The sequence below is a fragment of the Psammomys obesus genome, unplaced genomic scaffold, assembly GCF_907164565.1.
Source record: "Psammomys obesus unplaced genomic scaffold, mPsaObe1.curated_primary_1811, whole genome shotgun sequence".
NCBI lineage: Eukaryota > Metazoa > Chordata > Mammalia > Rodentia > Muridae > Psammomys > Psammomys obesus.
The window spans coordinates 3774930-3796376 of record NW_026596109.1 but is presented as its reverse complement, the minus strand read 5'-3'; the positions used below and the strand labels follow the sequence as shown (position 1 = coordinate 3796376).

At 42.7% G+C, this 21447-nt stretch overlaps 1 protein-coding gene across 1 annotated transcript in view; it reads right to left on the bottom strand.

Moving 5' to 3' along the window:
• Ube2u (ubiquitin conjugating enzyme E2 U) overlaps window positions 1-21447 on the bottom strand; it is a 60482-nt gene that overhangs the window by 8650 nt on the left and 30385 nt on the right. The window contains exons 7-9 of the mRNA XM_055628732.1: window positions 19937-19945; window positions 14196-14281; window positions 6998-7079 (exon numbers count right to left, since the gene is read on the bottom strand). Coding sequence (XP_055484707.1) covers window positions 6998-7079; window positions 14196-14281; window positions 19937-19945 — 177 coding nt within the window. The remainder of the gene's footprint in view (window positions 1-6997; window positions 7080-14195; window positions 14282-19936; window positions 19946-21447) is intronic.

Sequence of the window (21447 nt, the reverse complement as noted above, 5' to 3'; positions counted from 1 at the left end):
GGTCTACCAAATCCTCTGCCACAGCCACAAGGACACAGTAAATCGGTGAAACCAATTATCTGCATAATTGAACAGAAATGAATCCAGAATCCATTGCAAGATGTTTAAGGAACTGGATGTGCTTATCTTCAAAAGGAGTGTGTGGCGTCAAGGAGGGAAGGGCAGCCGCCCTCTTCTGAGACGGAGCAATTTCACAGCCAGAAACGGCCTGACCTAAGATATTCAAGAACAAGCTGTTATCGGGTTCTGTTTCGACTTCCCTTGAATCACTCTTTCTCCGAGCTCCAGCTCTGCCCGGAGCTCTCAGTGTCTGCCTTGGTGCCTGGCTGTGGCACTGCAAGCCAAGGTTCAAATTTCAGCTCTTATGAAATGGGTAACCTTAGAAAGCTTAACCTTCCGCCCCTTCCTTTTTGTATTTTGCAGTTTTATAACATGCAGGTACACATTCTAATTTCCCGGACGGTTTCACAGACAAATGGAAGGCATTAGGAATGGTTGAACACCATCAGGTATCCTAAGTGAAGTAAACTAGAGGGAGAGAGGATTAGAGCAGAGCGGATGCATCGTGGAATATGAAGTTCCGAGTCTCTAAAAGCATCTCAGGAGAGAGAAAGTACTGGCCTTGGAGGAATTGTTGCTTATCTGCCTTCTTCACCTTTCTTTGTTTCGTGGAGTGTGGGTCAAGCCCAGGGCCTTGGGAAGGCTAGGAAAGTGTTCTGCCACAGCACATGATTCCAGCTCAGGAATCCTGATGCTGGCCTTGAATCCTTGACTCTCCTGCCTCTACCTCCCAAGTGCAGGAACTGCATATGTGTGACACTGTGCCTGGAAGAACTCGTTTTTTAAAAGGATTTTTTTTTTCTTTCTTGATTCTATTTTTCCCCATTATTTATATTTTAGAATAGGAGCAATTGTCCACACTGATGCCAATTCTCTCTTTAAACACAAGATGGCACTAGAGGTCTAATCTTTGGGGAATAAAAATGCTGGATTGCCTTAAAAATACGTTCACTGTGTAATTCCGTCAAACTTGAGGCTGATGTTTAATTAAATCCGATCACTCTGAAAGAATAGCGCAAACATACATGAAATGTGTTAAATAAATATGTTTCTATGCAGCTGGAGGAAAAGGGAATCAGCTATTCCAAGAGAAAGATTATTTGTGTTTTATAAGTTCAAATACAACCAAAAAACAAACAGTAAAACAAAAGAAAGAAAGAAAGGAAGGAAGGAAGAAAGAAAGAACATACAAACAGTTAAAAATAAGATGTAAACATAACACTAACTTCAAAATACAGGACAACTGAGTCCAGAGTGTGCTCTGTAGGTACAGGAAAGCTTGCACTGATATTTGACACAATGCAGGTACTCATCTCCTTTCCAACAGACCAAAGCCAGATTGTTTAAGAGCAAGCCTTGACATTGATGCCACAGCCAAATCTCTTCCCTTAGAGGACGATGTGATTCGCTCCTGCCTGGATTCAGGTAGGTTGTGTATACTTGGGGAAACATTCAATCTTCCGGAAGTACATATTGGTAGGCAGGCAGGAAATACTTGATTTCCAAATAAGATTTGTTGAGTAGCAACACAATTTGGTTGCTCTCTGTGCCTTAAGCAGGTAAATTAGAGAAAATTCTTGTATAGAATTTTCTAGATGGAAGTGTCAGAGGTGATGAACAGTTGGAAATGGTGGCAAGGAGCCTGGGTTCGATGCTGTGCGCTGGGGCAGGCTGAGTGATGGGATGTGGGCTGGTTACTTGTGGCTTTGCCGGATGCTGATGCTTATCTTTCTGTGTTATGCTTACAGCTCTGCCTGTCCCCTCTGATGGAACATTAGGGACGAAGGGGAAATGCTCCCCCTTCCTACTTCCTGTTCCTTCTATACCTCTCTTTAGCTTTTGTCACTGGGACAAAATGCCTAAGATAATCAACTTTAAAAAATAAAAAGCTTCTTTGTGGATCATGGTTTCAGTCCATGGCCACTTGATCTTCTCGCTTTGAGCCTTAGACAAGGCAGGATACAGCAGAGTGAAACAAAGCCACTTACTTCATGGCGGTAAGAAATCATAAAGAAGAATGGGCTGGGATCTCAATGCCCCCCCCCCCAAAGAATGCCCCAGTGATGTAACTGCCTTCCACTAGGCCCTACCTTCTGAAGACCCCACCAACTCCTGGTAGCACCACAGACAGAGCCTTTAGCATGATCCATTGTTCGATTTACTGTTGCTGTGATAGAACACCATGGCCTCACACAACTTCTGGAGAGGAGTTAATCCCCCCCCCCCCCATCCGTTACCGTCTATAGTCAGGGGAAGTGGAAACAGGAACTCAGGGCAGAAACCTGGAGACAGGAACTGAAGCAGAAGCCATGGAGGAACACTGCTTACTGGCTTGCTCCTTGTGGTCTGCTAAGCTGCTTTCTTATATCACCCAGGAAAACCAGCGCAGGGGTGGTACCACCCCCATAGGCTGGGCCCTCCTCTGGCAACTAGCTATCAAGAAAATGCCCCCCACACTCACCTACAGGCAATTTGATGGAGGTATCCTCCCAGTGAAGGTTTCTCTTCCCAGGTAACTCTGGCTTTTATCAAGCTGACAGAAAGCCAGGCGAGATACGTGGTTTTTGGGGGAACACGTTAAGACTTACACCGTGACAATCTGCCTTGTGGGCACAGGAGCAACATTCTTTTAAGAGACTGCATACCGAAAGGAAAACTCCACTGGAATTAATAACTGAGATAACTTGCTGGCTGTCAGAGCTTAGACTCTGGATGGAGATTCCTTCTGTTGCTATGTAAAGTAACAATTGTAGAGTCTGGCAATTTCTCAAGTGCATAAGCAAGGGCACACTCAAGAACAGCCTTTGTTACTTCTGATTTTATGTGTTCGTTGTTTCTCTTGTGAAAATAAGTACAAACCACAAATCGGATGTTAGATTCATTTTCTTTCTTCCCATCTCCTTATTTTTAGGAATAAGGGGTTTATGAATATTCAAATGATAGTCAAGGAAGTTTAAAAAAGCCTTAGAAATGAACCAAATCACATGGTTGATTGCTGAATATTTATGACCTGATTATGATAATGAGTTTATATTAACACTAACCAAAATACATGTTTAAGAGTTTAGAATTTGCATAAAATATTTATGGCGTCACATTTCCAGTTTTCAGTTTCTGTTTATGGACTGCCCTACAACTCCCCAAACAGAACCACGGTCTCTACATCATGGACCTTAAACTCCAGTGTTTTTCTAAAATTAATGTTATTTAATTCTAATGTTAAATGGTGAGACAAGATACATATGCATGGTTTTTCAACAGCGCTAACTGAGCACCTACTATGTGCTGTGCACTACACTAGGCAACGAGAATGCAAAGCTATCCCAATGCCCCTGTCCTGAGTACTTCCTCCATGAGCAGACAAATCTGAGCAGCATGGGCAGTGACAGAGACCGGAGCAGCATACTACGGGGGGAGGTTGGGGGAGGGGGGACTGGGATGCCTGGGCACATAAGGGATAGTTTCACATGGAGAAGTGTGTGCTGGATCCATGTCACCCTGTGGGATGCTGTGCCAGGCTGAAGAGAGGTTGAGCAGAGAAGGCAAGTTACAGGTAGAGTGGTGCTAGATAGGTCAGCTACGTGTTATTTTCTAACTTGAGATAAACTTACATTTTTTTTTTTATGTGTTTCTGCCAGAGATTATTTTTATTCTGTGGAAAGCTGGGGAGGGGGCATAAATTTATATTCTTCACTCCTCGGGAACTAATGTTTCTAGGGTGTTCACATAATAAACTTTAAATATGTGGTATCATTCAAGAAACTTGATGTAAAACAGCTTTGCAAGAAAGGTAGTGTCATGACCAGGGCGACACATTCTGAGAGGGCCAGAGCCCCACCAAGAGCTGCCTGACTCCTCCCCCTTCCGGTTCCAAGGAAAGGTTTGCCATCTGTAAAAGGAACATGGGCCACGGGAGAAGCAGAAGTAGCAATGTCAAGTCTGTGTGCAAGACGGCAGTAGAAGCATTGACATAGTAAAATAGTATATCCTCGAGACCTCTTTGGAAGGCAGTGAGCAGGGGGACCAACGGAATAAGGGGGGGACAACAGGAGAAGGGAAAGACAGATAGGTGAGGAAAAAAAAAAATTCCTTTCCTTAATGCTATACAAGTAAGAATCTCAACTTGCATTTTTTTCTAATAATGAACTAATGATTGAATAATCAATAAGGGTGGAGCCGATGCCCTAATGTGGTAAGCAAGCGGCTCTGCCACCGAGCCACATCTCCAACTGTGTTTTTGTTTTTAAACAGGAAATAATCAGTGTAAGGAAGATCTTTACCTTTATTTAGAACAGAGAGACAACAGGCACAGTGGTACAATTAATCCCTGGACTTAGGAGGTTGAGGCAGGAGGATAGCGAGTTTGAGTTTATACTGATTACAAAGTTCAAAGCCAACTTTGTCTCAAGAAGCCAGGGGATGGGTATTTAACACAGTGGTTGAGGGCTTGCCTGACAGTTCATTCTCTGACAGCACTGAAACCCCTTACCCTCAACGATGATGGCTACTTTCAATTGTTAACATGATCTAGAATTGTGAAGGAGACACATTTCTGGGCATGCCTCATTTCCAGAGAGATCTGACTGAGGAAGGAGGAGCCACCTTGACAGTGAGTAGCATTCCCCCATGGCCTAGGGTCCTGGATGGAGCACAAGGAGAAAAGGAGAAAGCAAAAGGGGCTCCAGCACTCATAGCTCTTGCCTCCCAGCTACGGACACAATGTGGACACCATGCGGACACCATGCCTTCCTGCTTCCCGCTTCCTGCTTCCCTATCCCGATGGCCTCTCCCCTCACAGTACAAGCCAAATCAAGTGCTTCTTTTCTTACACACTTTCCTTGGGTATGTGTTCACAGAAATGAAGGGAAAAAAAAAAGTAACTAACATGCACTCCCAACAGAAACACAAAACCACCACAAAGCAAGCTGGAGAGATGGCTCAGAAATTAAGAGAGATTTCTGCTCTCTCAGAAGACCACGGTTCAGTTTCCAGAGCCTACATGGATAGCTCACATTTACCTGTGTCTTCATCACCAGGGCATCCAACATGCATAGGTGTATGTAAACTCATTCATAAAAGTAAACAATGAAATTTAAAAGAAGCAGCAAATACTCTGAGACGTAAAAGTATTGCGCATACCTACAGGAATTTTCACTTGGAAATATTTTCTACTTGAGCCTCTCAGTAGAGTACTTTATTAGTCATCATGCATTTTGATGAACATTAGGAACTACTGATAGTTATCTGGAAAGAAGCTGAATTTTACTATTCCTCAGGTTTCCGCTATGCTTGCATTCATTTGCATGTATAAATGGTTATGTCACTATTATATAACGCATACAAATGTAACATCTTTTAAAAACTTCTATTCAAAGTTTTTTTTTTTTTTTTTTTTTAATTCTGACTACTCAGTTTCGCAATTTAAAAGATGCAAATAGCATTTGCTCTGTATATGTTCTCATCAGCCACCAGATGGCACAAGGTGTGAGCATTCTATTCTGACACGGTCACTGCACAGAACTTGGCCTATAAACTCAAAATAATGTATTTTGAAGTGTTCTAGCACTCAAGCAGCCCAGTTATTTTAGCCATGTATAGAAGTGAGTGACTAAGTTGAAATTGACGTGGTCCTCATTTTCCTCAATCTTGGGCTTCTGTGAGATGTTGGTACTACATAATGAACCCATGAGCAAACAAGTAAAACAAAACAGTTCTGTTACAGGAAATAGGAAAGGAGGTCATGTCAAAGCAATGACCATCTTAGAGTCTGAGTAAGTTTTTCAACTGCAAAAGAAACTTGAAACATGCCTTCAAGGGGGAAAAAAAAAACACAAACAGGTTGGTACTCCTTCAAATTCAGCTTAATACGTTTTTTTTTCCTCCCTATAATTTATGCTGAAAGCAGAAAAGTAATACAAAAAAAATTTCTGCACTTTGGCTCAAATAAAAATTGTTGCTAAACTTGTGGGGGGAATGGATTAAAAAAAAAAACTATTAGACTTTACTCAAATTCATAATGTAGTGCACTGTTTAATGATCATGTATTCCTGTGAGAAAAGCACAGCACACTGACTGCTGACAGTGGGCTAAAATGAGAGGGAGAAGTGTTTACTCTGGTCTGAGTAGGTTATAATTGAATTTTAAAAAATCATTCTAAAACCCATCACTTTGTCCATTAAACACGCAGCTATTTCATTGGCTGTACATGTACTGCGTGTGCATACACGCCTGCGTGTTCACATGTGTGGGATTGCAAGGAGGCTGGCGGTTGATGTGTCATGTCCTTCTTGATTGTCCCACTAAGGTAGGGTCCCTCGCTTATCCTGGAGCTCTCGGAATTGGTTAGTAGGGAAAGTATGCTGGCGTGGCAGGCTCCTTCTGAGCACAGGGCTGACGGGAGGCCACCAGGCTAACCTGGCATTTACACCATAAGTGCTTTCTTCCTAGATTTTCCTCCATTAAAAATTCAAATGACACAATAATAAAGATTATACCTATAATCTTTATATATACATATGTATATATGTATTCTTTATATGTATATATCTGTATGTGTAGGTATAGATATATATATATACATATTTATGCATGTATATGCATATACATTGTATACATACGTATGGTTCCTGAATGAGAAATCTTTGGGGAAACCAAGTTGCAGGTATGAAAAAGATGAAAAGGTAGCTGGTGATAACTAATTTGGAAGAGGGCTGGCTGGGCTCCTCACTATGGGCTCACGCCCTATCTCCTTATTTGCCAGCTTTCCCTCCCTGAGTTCCTGTGAAAGGAAATTAGGCTTTCTTATTATTGTTCTCATGATGAGGAAAGGCATAGGCTGCTATTGCCAGGGCTTCTGCTAACGGCTCAGGAGACAGTAGAGAGCAGAGTCACTCAAGGTCAAAGCCATCATGCATTCAAGGCATTTGGGATGTCTTACTTTGATCCCCATCGCTGACGATACTGTAGTCCCTCATTCGTCCAGTTTTGATACTGTGCCATGAAATTTGGATCTCCAACAACTGAAAGAAAATGATTTAAAAAAGAAGTATTCATAAGCACTCTTTAATATAGTTCAGAGTTGAGAGTAACTCACTTCTGATTAACTTGATATGTGGCAACTGTGTAGTTCATGTTACAATGCTCAGGGACTTTGCAAATATTTTCTTTTTATTGGAACTGTGTAATACTCAATATTGTTTGAAATAAGTAGACTGTGATTTGGAAATTGTTTTCGTTATAATGACATTTGTTTATATATCATTTATGCAGTTAAATAAAATTTATGGGAGACCATTGTTTTAGACCAAAGTCTCTGTTCCTCTTCTCCTTCTGAAGACTGAGTTTGTAGTTGAACCACTAAATTGGCAAGATGCTATTGATGTTATCTGGAGTCTCTAACATATCAATGGTTTACCTTTTCTTTGTAATGCAATGATACTTGCTTTGATAGAAAATACTTGTTTTTTTTTCTTCTGTTAAATTACATGATTTTTACCAGCAACATTTCTCTACACTCTAACTTTTTTCTTCCTTAGATCCACATGAGCATACACAACCATGCTGTCTTCCACATCTCACTAGACTCTTTGTGCTGGTATCTGAGGAAAATATCCTTTCCATTAAAGAAGCAGATCTTGGCTCTCTAGAGTTCTTTGTGAAGAATTGTTTTTCCTTTAGGAATTATTATAAGTAACATTACTGGATTTTTTTTTCTTAAGAGACAGGGTTTCTCTTTTTCTGTATATCTCTTGCTGTCTTGGAACCCACTCCATAGTTCAGGCTGGCCTCAGATTCACAGAGATCCATTTGCCTTTGTCTTCCAAGCACTGAGATTAAAGATGTGTGCCACCCAGCTTGAAATTCTTACTATAGGCTCATGTATACAGAGAAGTTATGGGGGGTGGGTACCCTTAGATCTCCCAGACAAACAGACTAGAAATGTTCAAGACTGTCTCCTTATCAACCATCTTCAACTTACATGGACAGGATTAAACATTTTGCTAAGGTTTTATTTTCCTTTTATTTTTATTTTACTTTTGAAATGTTCTTTCCTGCATTATATATGTGAACCCGTCTCTGCCTTATATATGACAAACCCGGAATGAGCAGGTCACCTCTTCCAAGAAGTCCATTCATGTTCTATCGACTCTGGCTTCACTAGTTTGATCTCAGAGATGACAACCCCATAGTTCTTTTTACAGACTTTTAACACCTCATATTTTACCTGTATGCTTTGTTGTTGTTTGGGTTTTTGCTTGTTGGTTTTGTTTCTTTGTTTTGTTCATCTGTCTACTACCCCCTGCCTGTAGACTCCTTAGAAAGCTTACCCACAATATGTATCTTCTTTTCTCCAAGACACAGTCAAATGTGTGCATATACATGCTCAGTGAGTGAACTAGAGAAAAACCACAAAGAATGAGGACAGGGAAGAGACAGAGGAGGAGGAGAGGAGTCATGAAATTTTCACCTATGGTCTAGAGAGTAAAATTCCTGCCTCAGGGCTCTTGCTTGTGGGATGGTTTTGTAAGCCATGGCAGAAAAGCATCCCCTTCATGGCTTTCATCGCGTCATTCTTTCTTTTCCATAATGTAATTCTTTCTCTTGAAAATTACAGTGTTGCTTCCATTCTGGGATTTGTTTGTTTTTACAGCAGTGGGGATAGAACCCAGGAACTTTTGCCTGCCTACTCTTTTTTTTTTTTTTCTCTCATAAGGAGGCATGAAAGGCAGGGGAATTGTGTGTGTGTGTGGGGGGGGGGGGGGGGGGGGGGGGGGCAGGGGGGGGTGATGAGAAGAGAGAAATACCCGTCTCCTTGGAATCCAGTTGAAGCCCTTTGCCAGAAGGAAACCAAGAATGCACAATTAACAACTGCTTAAGGCCTTTCTCCCTTCCCAGCTGTAAACCTGTAATTTTCTGGCAATCTCAGCAGAAGCCCTGTTTGCAGGGAAAGGACACATGCACACTACACTTCGGGGAGACTCTGGTTTCCCTTTATTAGATTATCATTCCATCCAATGTGCCTCCTGACCCACTTTACAATCTCACTTATCAAATGAGAACCAAAGGGGGCCGGGTTCTCAGAGCAACCTTTGGAGATGTAACTTGAGAGGCACCAATATATGGATGGTACGGAGACAATTAATGGCCACTCTCCTCTGAGAAGCCCGTGCCTTATCCTATTGTTCCTACTTTCTCTTAAGAAACATATAACACGCTTGGGGTGTGCCTTTCTTTCTGAATGCCCGTCTCTTAGCTCGCATGCTTAAATCTGCTAAATATCTTTAACAGACTTTCCAACTCTGCCTCATCTTTGGCATTGAAGCCAGGAACCCTGGTTTGGCCTGAGTTAGGTCTCTGAACATGGAAAGAAATTCCAGTTGTTGTGTGTCAGTTTGTCCTCCCACCGCTTGTCCTATAAATGCAGAAGTTGACATAAAAGTTGCCCATCTTCTCTGCCAGGACTGTCAAATCCAGAAAACACGGTACCAGCTTGGACTGCGTGTGTGTGTGTGTGTGTGTGTGTGTGTGTGTGTGTGTATGTGTGTGTGTGTTTACATATATACTATCTCCTGTAACCACAGAGCACCTAAAAGTGGGGAGAACACTCTTTGCTCATTAATAGGAATGAAAGAAGGCATTCGATTAGGTAAGCCGCCCACTTGAATTTGCTTACCTGTACGTTGCGAAACTAGCATGGGACTAAGGAGTTGCTGACTTCTGACACCATGCTGTTCCCACCTGTGGCTGCACGTTATAGTCACCTTTACAGTCACTGGGGGAGTTTTCAAAAAACTACCACTACCTAGTCCTGCTGCCAACCCTGATGGAATTGGTCTGGGTGTGCCCTTTCTGTTGGAATTTTTACAAGCTCCTCAGGTGGCTCTAATGAGCAGTTGTGGCGGAGAGGCGCGGCTCTGGAAGGAGGCACATTGCCTCTCGGATGGAAGGAAGGGCCTTTGGAAGACGCAAAGAATGAAAGTCTCCCGGGGTGAAAGCAGGCACCCCTCTGAGGCCGGAGGCTGTTTGGTTTGCCTGCTGACAGCAAACAAGCACCAGGAAGCCTCCGCTCAGGGCAGCTCAGCATGCTGCGCTCGGGAATTCTTTTCCTGGAACGTAAGCATTTCCGTATGGGGATCATATTCTGTCGTTAAAGAGCTGTTCCTACAACCATATGCATGGGTTTTCTCTCTGCCAAACCCTTTATTTGACATTTTATAGTGATGGGTCATTTTACAGTAGGGGTCACTGGTACATTTCTCTTTATGATTTCCTATGATTGTGAACGAAAATGACACTGTGTTTCAGAAATTCTGCTTGTCCTTCGGCGTCTGAACGTAATCCTCACACTATGCTGTGATAATATGCTGCCATAGGATAAAGGCAGAAGAGTATCATGGGAGGGAAAAGTAGAGCCAGAGGCCTGGGCCAAGTTTCTGGACCACAAGGCTGATAACTGAGGATAGGCTTCCGTCCTTAGCTCTGCACGCTAAACACATGCTAAGCACCGAACCTCTGGAATGCACGTGATTGCTCTCGTTTTATAGACATGGCAACTGGGCCAAGGAGAGCGTCACACAGCTAGCAAATAATAGCAAAGATAAGCCATGGGAACTTGGCTCTAGAATTTACCTTCTTTATTGATATGTGGTATTTTCTCCTACGTAGATGACCTTAGATAAATTTACCTGGTTTTGCCTAGTCTTATTTTCTCACCTGAATAAAAGGGGTTAGAATAGTATCTGTCCCTTGGACAGATGTATGACTGTTTGTGACATATACTAAGATGTTCAGTAAATAAATACTGGCTGAATAAATAAAGGAGTGATGAGCTGGGGTGGTTAAAAGCGTAATATACATAGACACACTCTAAAGACCGTATCGTGAAAGGACACACTCATGACTCTTATGGCATTGATGTCTAGATGAAGCTTTGTGGCTCAAAAATATAAAAAAATGTTAATACCCAAATCAAAATACAACCACTTCCTACTCATAAAATATAAACCTCTTAAAATATGAATGGATTTTAATAATCTCAGCATATCGATAAGAATATAAATGTATAAATGAAGTTATAAGAGGGCTCCTTTGTATTTCCGAGTCACTGAAGAAGTATTCTACAATCTAAAAGCTTTATCTTCATTACTGCCAGGAAATTCAGCCATTAAAGAAGAGAGTGTTGGCGCTCGTCCAGCTGGACTATCAAAAGGCAGCATGGCCAGCAGCGTATGTCAGGTTTACATTTCCTTTTTTAAATTAGGTGCTGGTTATTTTTGAGGGAAGGCTCTTGGGACATTTTTTTATAACAATTCTATGGGAAGAGGAGGCGGTGGGATTGTGAAAACTGCCACTCAGTGTTAGACTCAAAGTCTCAGGAATACTTCTGGGCTACAGATAACCATTCCCAGGCTCTGGCTTTCCCAGAGGATGAGTAACAGACCGGGCTAGTGACAGACAGATGTAGAAACAACCAAACTCAACACACTGGAGCCAAACACTTTTGAGGGAGAAACCATTATCAGGGAATCACCATCATTTTCTTCCATTTTAAAATCACTTATTATTATTATTATTCTTAAGTGGCAACCAAGTTTTGGCATATGGTTGTACCTTTTGCCTAGGGGTTAGGTTTCTATGGACCTATGTCCATATGTTCTATGTTACTGCAAATTTCTGGTTTTTTTTTTGTTTTGTTTTGTTTTGTTTTTTTTGGACTGGAGAAATTTGCCTCTTACTCCCTGGAGTTAATATCTCTCAATGCCAGCTTTTGACAATAAATATTTATTGTCCCCAAATCCATCTGTGCTCTCCATACTCCACACACAGCAGGTTCTTGAAATGAACTGATTGGTTGGTTATAGGCTCATGTGGCCTCCAAACTTTGAAAGTAAACACCCATGATACTCTAACATCAGAAATATAAATTTTCTGAACTGACGGCGTTGCTAAAATCTGTGCATCATAATGCACTTTGGATGAGCTTTTCCAACCACTCTTGTGTGAGTGAGGATGATAACATATAATCATAATGTAATCAATAAACAACTTCCTGAAAGCGCAGTGATTTCCTAAACATTATCTATCTATCTTGGTTTTGTATGTGTTAAGCTTAGTAGTACTTTTACTTTAGCTTATGCCAAAAAGAAAAGAAAAGAAAAAAACAAAAGCTTTTTCTATAGTTAGAAAACTATTACGATGAGATGATGAACAATGAAACCCAAATTAAAGCAGTGACCGTAAGGGTGGAGGTGGGTAGGAGCATTATAATGTTGGAAGAGATAAATCAAGAATACAAAGAAGAAAGATTCAGAGGCATAGGATTATTTTAGGAATTCTTAGGCTGAAGAAAATGCAAAAATAGTGAGCTACCAGTACCCAACACGGAGAAGGAAGAAAGGACAGGTTTGGGAGTGTGAGGGTAAACTGGGTTCAGGATATCCTCAGTTGTGTGCCTGTACTCTATGTAGGTGAGGCTCAGGACATGGCTGCAGATGAGGGTCTGGCTACAGTGGGAGAGGCCTTTCAGAGAGATTGGGGGAAGGGTGGAAAAAGGGTCATCACTGAGGAAAGAGGCAGAGAATACTTAGGAAGGAAGCAGAAAACTCAAGGGTGCAACAGCTAAGAAAGAAAAGGATGGCGGCTTGCTGCAGCAACGCCAGTGGCAGCACCTGGAGGAACGAGACTGCACAGGGTTGCAAGAAAATGGCAGACACGGACCTGGGGGAAGTCGCCAGTGTTGGCGCATGGGCAGCCTGCTTCTGACACATGTCATCATGTGCTGTCTGCCCGCCAGGGGTGTGGCAGATGCACCTGGCAGAGCGGTTCAGTTGCCCACGAGCTATCAGAGGACCAACCCGCCACCTCGTCTCTCTCCTCTCTTGCTGTTTCTCTTTTCTCTGTTGGGGCGCCCCGCTCCGCCTATCTCTGTCTTTCTATCTCTCTGCCCTCATGCCTCACTCAGGCCCTACCTCTCTTCTGCTTCCCTTCCCCTGAATAAACTCTTTCATAAGATCTATTGTGTGCATCATTTTAAAATGAAAACAATAAGGCCAACCCGAAGAAAGCTGAGACACAGGAGAACACCACTGAACAGAAAAAAGAGGAGTGAAATTTCCTAAAAGCCTAGGAGGATTTCCCCACCCCACCCCGTCATCTCCAAGACCTCCTCGTGATGTGGAGAAAGAGCTACCTGCAAGATGGATGCGAGCCACAGGCTGCACTGTGAACCCGGGCACTCCGCCCGGATGCCACCCGCCTGCCAGTCTCTGAACAGGGATCTCCGCCCTCAGCCCCCATCAGGCTGTCAAATTTCACCAGTTTGCTCTGGGATATTATAGAAAATTAGTTGTATGACTGATGAAAATAAAACTTCGTGGCATGGGAAAAAAAACTGACAAAAGAAAGAAAAGAAAGAAAGAGAGAGAGAGAGAGAGAGAGAGAGAAAGAAAGAAAGAAAGAAAGAAAGAAAGAAAGAAAGAAAGAGAGAGAGAGACTATAAAAAGTCATCACAGCCTCTGGGATCTGCAGTCCCTTCTAATTTCACACTGCCAGTGCTGCTTTGGCAGGATGGCTGGGGCAAAGCTACATTTTCACTTAAGCGTGTGGAGACTGGATAGCCTACTTTGAGACAAATAATGACACATACTCTGAAAGTTCTGTTAAGTGGAACCAGTTGCTCAGCTATTTCATTCTGTCCTTGTGGCCCCAGACAATGTTTTCTTACATCGATGGAACGGAACAGCCCCCAGCTCTCATGTTTTCTGGCTGCTTTTGCTCTCCACCCGGGCTGTGGCTCTGGGGATGACTGTGTTTGAAACGGAAAGAGTCCACCCTTCTGTGAACCCTTCTTTCTGGGGTGAAGGCAGTTAAGTAAACCTTATACGATTAAGAACTTCACCAATTGCCTACCCTTACTTCTGGCTTTTAAACAGACTTCAGGTCAGGGCCCTGCATAAAAGAGGAACTAAATTAATAGTTGCTGAATGAATATGGCACAGAGAGCTAACTGAACAGTTTACTACTCTTGCACAGCAGATATGTGTCCATTAGTCTTGAGACGATAGTAAGACAAACTGAGAATAATCAACAGATCAAAAGACATTAAAAGGACACGGAATAAGGCAAGATCAACTTACATGGATTTTTGGAGTATTCTGCGGCTTTTGATGTGGCTACCTCAGACCATTTCTTGTAGTAATCACTAAATGCGATTTTTTTAATTCTGAAAGTATAAACAAAAGACCATATATAATTCGTAAATTTGTCCTTAAAGTTGTCTGATCAGAGCACATGATTCAGCTAATACCATATCAAACATGAACTGATAAACATTATGACCTCTTTTTCTTTTTCTTTTCTTTTTTTCCCTTTCCCCTTCTTTTTCATTCATCCAGAAATGTGTGTCCCTGGCAGACCTTGATCTCTGTGTAGTCCAGGTTGACCTGAAACTCACGGTCCTCCTGCTTCAATCTCCTGTGTGCTGGAATTACAGGCATGCACCACCATGCCAGGCTTTGGACACACATCTCTAAGAATCACACATTTGATACGTGAATCAAACACATTAATTTCACCACTGACAAGTATAGATCACAGGAAAGACAAGCTATCTAATTCATTTTTCAGTAACAGAGTAGATTTCCGCCAATGTACACATTATCTATACTGTGAAAACAAACTGTAGCTGTAAGACATCTACCTTTCAAGCCAATATTTAAGGGACTTTAAGGGAAGCATTGTATTTGTACTTATTTTTTTATTCTACAATAAACTTTTCTTAAATGTCATATCAAATATATTATGATTGTTCTCATTTCCTTTTCATAGGGAGAGTAAAAGCCCAAGGAAAGAGATTTCGTCTTTACACAGCATCTAGCCATTGCTGAGATGGAAAAACTCCTCCCTTTCTCATCCTCCCACTGCACCCTTCCCTCTGTGTTGGTGTCATTGGGCTCTAACAGGGGCACAAAGGCTATTGGAAAGCAGTAAATGGCAACTGTCGAGCACTTTAAATAACCGCATCGCTATGTTTTTCTTATTCTGAATTTGTTGAACACAGCAATTTGCAGCTCTGTAAATAAAGCATCACTCAGAGATAATGTTCAGCCATGTGAAAGCATCAGCTAATGGGTGCAGGTAGAGGCTTAAGCATCAGGTGTAATATCCCTTATGTCTGTTTTCCAGTTTAGCGTCTCAGTTCTTTGGAAGCAGAAACACATTTTCAGTTAAAACAAATAATATTAGTATTAATTTTTTACGGGTCAACTGTTAAGTCCCTTAAGGTAAATATTTGATTCAATGCTGAAATTAATGGAGCAATATTTAAATGGATCAGTGCATTCATTTATTTAGCAGTTCAGGACACCTAATTTTAAGACTAACATTTTTCAAATGTTATTACTTTTCCAATTATACATAAGTAGAACTCTAAACCTTGGTGAAGATAAATTAACCATTACTATTATTGCTTCCAGGCTGGCCTGCCAAGATTCACACTACCAAACGATATGCTAAAGGAACGTGAATTTGCCCCTGAAATGTATCAGCAATTTGCAGCAAGGGTAACAAAATGAAAGGCTGCATGAAAATCTTGAGATCAATTTGCCATCACAGTTCATTTAACAGACAACAATGACCCAAGAGGAAGGAAACTGTCAACACACTGTCATGAAAAAAAATACATGTACCATCTTTAGGCACAATCGTCTCCATTGTCTTTTGTCTGTTGGAGGATGACCCATGACCCTCTGCCTTCCCAGGGGTGTCCTGTTTGGTTTCAAATTGTTAGCCTCAGGGGATTTCTTTTCTTTCTTCCAGAGTAATTAAAAATATTACCCAAAAAGGTGTAACTGTGGTTAGTTTGAACGCACAAAGAAGAATATCTTAAATATTTGCCTTTCCAATTTGATAAGGGAAACAGTACCTTAAAAGAACAATAACGATAATAGTAAACAATAATGTTTACTATTATTCAGGAAGACTATGACACTAGCAAGGAGATAAATGGAATAAAAATGTGTTGGTGGTTCCCACCAATACCAAGAACATACTGACTATTGTTTCTGACAATGAAAAAGGAAACATATATTTGTAAGTTTATACTGGACACAAGAGCTGATTTTTTTTTTTTCTGTTGAAATCAGACCTATTCCCTGAGCAAGTGAATAGAGCAGCTTTCTCTATTCCGTAATAGGGTGCTGCATGCTTCAACATTTGGATCATACGATACATTGACCATACTTCTTTAGAAGTGGCAATAAACAAAAGAATTTAGAGGAAGGTGATAATAAAACTTTTGTTTGGAGGTCATCAGGGAGTCATTTGGAGTGCGTGTCGGTAGAAACGAAGGAGGCACCATAGGCTCAGGGAACGGCCTCAGCCATATTTGGGGGTGAGTATGGTGTGTGAGCATATGAACACAGAGGATCTTGAAGGAAGGGAAGAGAGGCATGAGGCAGTTGACTTCTATGGACAGTTTAGATTTAGAGCAGCTGGATGCCGTTCAAACAAGGGAAGCTTGGTGGGGCGGGATCTTTGTGTGGAGGCAGAGGGTGGTTGAGATTGGTTGACAGCCTTGGTCCATCAGGCTTGAGAGAGGATTCAATACAGGAATGTCAAAAAGAGGCTGGGGCTCGAGCAAAGGTTTCCTTGGGGGTCTCATGTGGGGTGAGTTTCATAAGGAAGGCTAACCGTAGGATCAGTCAGGAAACTAAGGAATGGAGGCGGGAGCTACCTCACAGTTAGCAGGGGTGGGGAGCAAAGGTGAGGAGCAGGCCCAGGCGAAGCTAATGTGATGCTGAAGAAAGAGCTGGTTGCCTACCTGACACATGAGAGGTGAAAGAATGTGGGGGTCAAATCCTTTTCTGAAGTAGCTTTCTTGTAATAGAAAACATTAGGCGGGACCAAAGTAAAATATGAGTGTAATTTTAGATGTGGCCTAAGGTGACGATATGACAGATGAGAGAAAATGACCTTTCGGGATCTGACGGTGAGCTTGGGAATGGAAAAAGAAAGATTGACAGGTGAAACTATGAAGGAAAACAAACCCCGAAACACTGTTTGGAAGAGGAAGAGCAGACACCAGCTTGAAGAAAGCCAGTGATGGGAAAAGGCAGGCGCATTGCCTGGAAGGAGAAAAAAAACAGTGATGCTCTTTTAGGGAAGCAATGCGCAGCTGGAACTTTGTCTGGTGAAACTTCTCCTACGCTACCAAACTAGTTCTTAGCATCATGGTGAAGACCGAGGGGTCTGGAATCAGTGGGGTGAACCATCTGGCCTTGTTACTTCTTGACTGTGTGATGGGATGGGGGTGAGTTATGTAACCTTTCTACGCTTGTTTCCTCATTGCTAAGAGAAGAGGAAACCTTTCTCAAGAGGTTGCCATGGGTATCCAGTGAAATCGTGCATGAAGAGAGCCAAGTTTAGCGCTTCATCAGCACTCAGAGTCATGGTCTCCCCAGTCGGTTTCCCAGAGTATCTCATTAATTCTCACACCCTGCTAACTGCTTTCCTACCTTCTACTCTTCATGAAACACCTCTGCTGCAAGGTGACATGTGTCATCTAATTCTAGAGGGTCAAGTCTCAACACTTTCAAACTAAACCCTTCATCAGCTGGCCGTGCCCAGCCCTTCCTTCTCCCAGGGTCTCTTTCTTCTCGTCAGAGCCCCTATCTCTTGGGAGTTCCTGTGAATCTTGAACATCCTGTAATACTGGACTTCTGTTTCTGTGCAACTTTTTCTACCTTAGAGATCCTCGCCCCGCTTCTTTTCATTTCATACTCATCAAAGCCTGGGTCCAGTCTAACAATTGTATATGACATTTATTTCAGGGATAGGAACATGAATTGCAAAGGTTAAACCAGGACTGGAGAGGTGGCTCTATGGGCAAGGACACTCGCCACATAAGCCTGACTGTTGGGAGCCGTGCAGGAGGAACAGCAAATGGTGCTAGAAGTCATGGAATGTGGCCCACCATTTACGGAGCCATGATGAGTGTGTCTCAGCCTGGCACAGCCCTGAGAACTATGTGTCCCGAGGACTTGAAGCTGTTATGGAGCACAGCTCTGCTTGTTATCCTGGTGGTCCCCATAATCCTCCTAATATATGAATTGTGTGAAGACTCTAAGAGGGCTTCCAGCCTCTGACTGGGCACTATATCTGAACTTACAAATAACAACGCTTGATCTCATTCAGGCATCGCTGCTGGAGCAGATTAATGATTTAACCATCACCCTTGAAGAGAACCTACAGATGTGGATTGTTAGCAACGACCACTACCCTTAGAGAGAATTTGGAAAAATAGATCGTTTAGCAGGGTTAAGAAGAAATGTTTTTTTCGCCAGTGCCTCTGATGTGGAAAATCTTAGGAAAAAACAGACTGTTTATCAAGGTTAAATAAAGATGCTTTTGCTAGGGGCTCTGCAGTAAAAAATCGTAGAGAACAATTTAAAGTTCAGAAAAGTATGCTCTTAATAGTAAAGCCAGGGACATTTTAAGGTTGGTGAACAGAAACAATAACCCAACATAGCACTGGGCTGATGACCAAAGACAATTGACTTCCTTATACTTGTTTTCGCCCTTATCCTCCTGATATGATCGAATGAAAATTATTAATGAGTAGATGCACACCTTAAAGAGTTAAAGTAGAGATGGCTGATTTGTTTTTTTGTATAAAAGTTTAGGTTTGTGATTCTTTTAAGGCTTGTATAAGATTACTTTTGAAGATAATTGATTCTTTCTTTGTAACTGCAAATTGCAGCCTGCTGTGGGAAAAAGATGAAAAGTATGGTTTGGAACTCGCTCTTCAGAGTATGTCCCATCCATCATGATACGCTTTGCCACTACCAGTGGAAAGCCAACACTAGGAGCCAACGGCCCTAGCCAGCACTTACCATGGTAGGTGTAAGCCCACACCAGGGAGCGACCAGTCCTAGCTGACGTCAGCAATTTAATTCTGGCCCCTCAGTTCGCCAGTATCGGTGGGAGCCACGGTTGGTAACCTACAGTTCCGGCCCTGGAAAATTACCCTGGGAAAGTCTGCCGGGTCACAGCCAGGCAACAGCCAGATCTATGCCCCACGTCAGTTTACCCTATTGGTGTTCAAGCAGGTCTTGAACAGGACCCAAGTTCAGTTCCCAGGACCCACGTGGAAGTTGGGCATGGCTATCCGCACCTGCAGTCCCAACATGGCTGCAAGCATAAGACAGTAAAATGGCTGGGGCTTGCAGGCTAGCCAGCCTAGCCAGAAAAGTGGCTGGTTCCGTGAGCGACCTTGTCTGAAGCTCACAAGACAGAGAGCAATAGAGCAATCCACTACCCAGTGTTCAATTCACCTAATGTCTTCCTCTTGGTCTCCATGTCAGTGTGGATACACTCAAGCACACATATGTGCACACACACACACATACACATGCGGGCACATATCAACACGAGCACTCATGCATGCACGCCAGACTGCATCAGGGCATGCAGGCTCATGGCGACACTCTAGTATGACACATGTTGCTATCTTAGGTCAGCCCAGTTTGTTCCTCCTGTGCGCCTTGCTATTGTTGCCCTTGTAGGCAAGTGTCAGAAGCAGCTTCTCAGGTTCCGGGGGGAAGCCGTCCTTTTAAAAGTAGGTTAAATACTTTGGGAACGATCAACATGGCGTAATAATATGGCATCTTTCAAGCAACAAGTACTGGACGTTTCTCCTTACGTCTTTTACATTTAATCTCAGAAATACTTTGAAGATTTCGGTACAGGTGGCACACGCCTTTTGCTACGTTGTGACACTATCACAGTGACTCGGAGAGCTTCTCTTGCTGGTGGCACACCTCCGTAACCTCAGTGTTAGGGAGGCTGAGACCAGAGGATGGTGAGTTGCCTTGAAGACATTCTTTTTCTATTTGATTGGTTGTGTGTATATGGAAATACAGTTTATTTTAAAATAGTCTTCTTGTCCTTAGAGTCTTTGCTATATTCCCTTACCTTTCTATCCTTACTTGGCTTTAACTATGGACAGAATCATGTCATTCTTCTCGTCAGAGCCCCCATCTCTTGGGAGTTCCTGTGAATCTTGAACATCCTGTTACTTGTAGAAGTAACCTCTCCCTCCCCATCGTTTTGCTCTCTGCAGTTTTAGTTACCCATGTTAAATGGAATTTTCCATCAAACAACAATATTTCAGAAGTTTTAAATTGCTCGCAGTTTAAGCAGTCCGGAGAGTCTTGTGCTGTTTCCTCTGTCACTTGGAAGGAGACTTAGCTTCTTGTCCAAGTGTATCCACGCTCAATGTACTCCTTGCCCAACAGTCAACAAGTAGCCAGTTAGACTATCAGATGGACTGCTGCAGTATTATGTCCCAATGTCTGTAAAACTCATCTCACTTCATCTTTCCACGTAGGCATTTGTCAGCTCACGTCATGACAGGGAGGGTGAGTGTGGGGCGGTAAAAGAGCTTCAGACACAGAGATACTATACCCGCAGCCCTTTATTGCAGAATGTTGTCATAACTGTTCTGTTTCAGATCACTCGTTCTTTTAGGTTTCTTTATTTTATGCATGCGAATGTTAGCCTGCATACATGTATGTGTACCATATGTGTGCCTGGTGTCTCTAGAAGTCAGAAGAAGCTCTTGTATCCCCTGGAGCTGGAGTTAGAGGGTGGTTGAGAACCACCCTGTGGGTACTGGGAATGGTACCCAGGTCCTCCGGCAAGAGCAACAAATGTTCTAAAGTGCTGAGCCATCTCTCTGTGTGACCGGCTACCACCATGACTTCCCTACCCTCAGACTGTAGGCTGCATAAACCCTTCCCGCCTTCAGCGTTTTGTTATAACAAGAAGACAAGTGACTAATACAGATGTCTGGGGGGAAATACATACGCATTTGGTACTATGTGTAATTTTCGCATCCACTAGGGGTCTTGGAATGAGCTTGCTGCCAGTATACGCCAGCCATATGCTTCCCTCACATCTCCCCCTGCAAAGGCAGGCCTGCTTCCCAGCCCACAGGGGAGCTCCTGCCCTGCCTTGATGGGAGGGGGGCACAGATGGTTCTCGGTGAGTCTGAAGCCAGCCTGGTCTACAGAGCAACTTCCAACAGCCAGGGCTACACAGAGAAATCCTGCCTCAAAACAAACAAAATGACCTCAAGCCTTGTCTCCTCTTAGGAGTGGAGACATGTTCTGCCAAGGAAGCTATTTCTCCTCAATATTGCCTGGGCACCTTAGATGCATGTCTGCCATTGTGCTTATTATTTTGTATCAATGGAATGCAACAGTAAACAGTCACAACTCAACAAGACACCAAATTGCACCTACAAAATATGGGTACAGGAATCAATGACTTAGTTTAAACACACACACACACACACACACACACACACACACACACACACACACACAC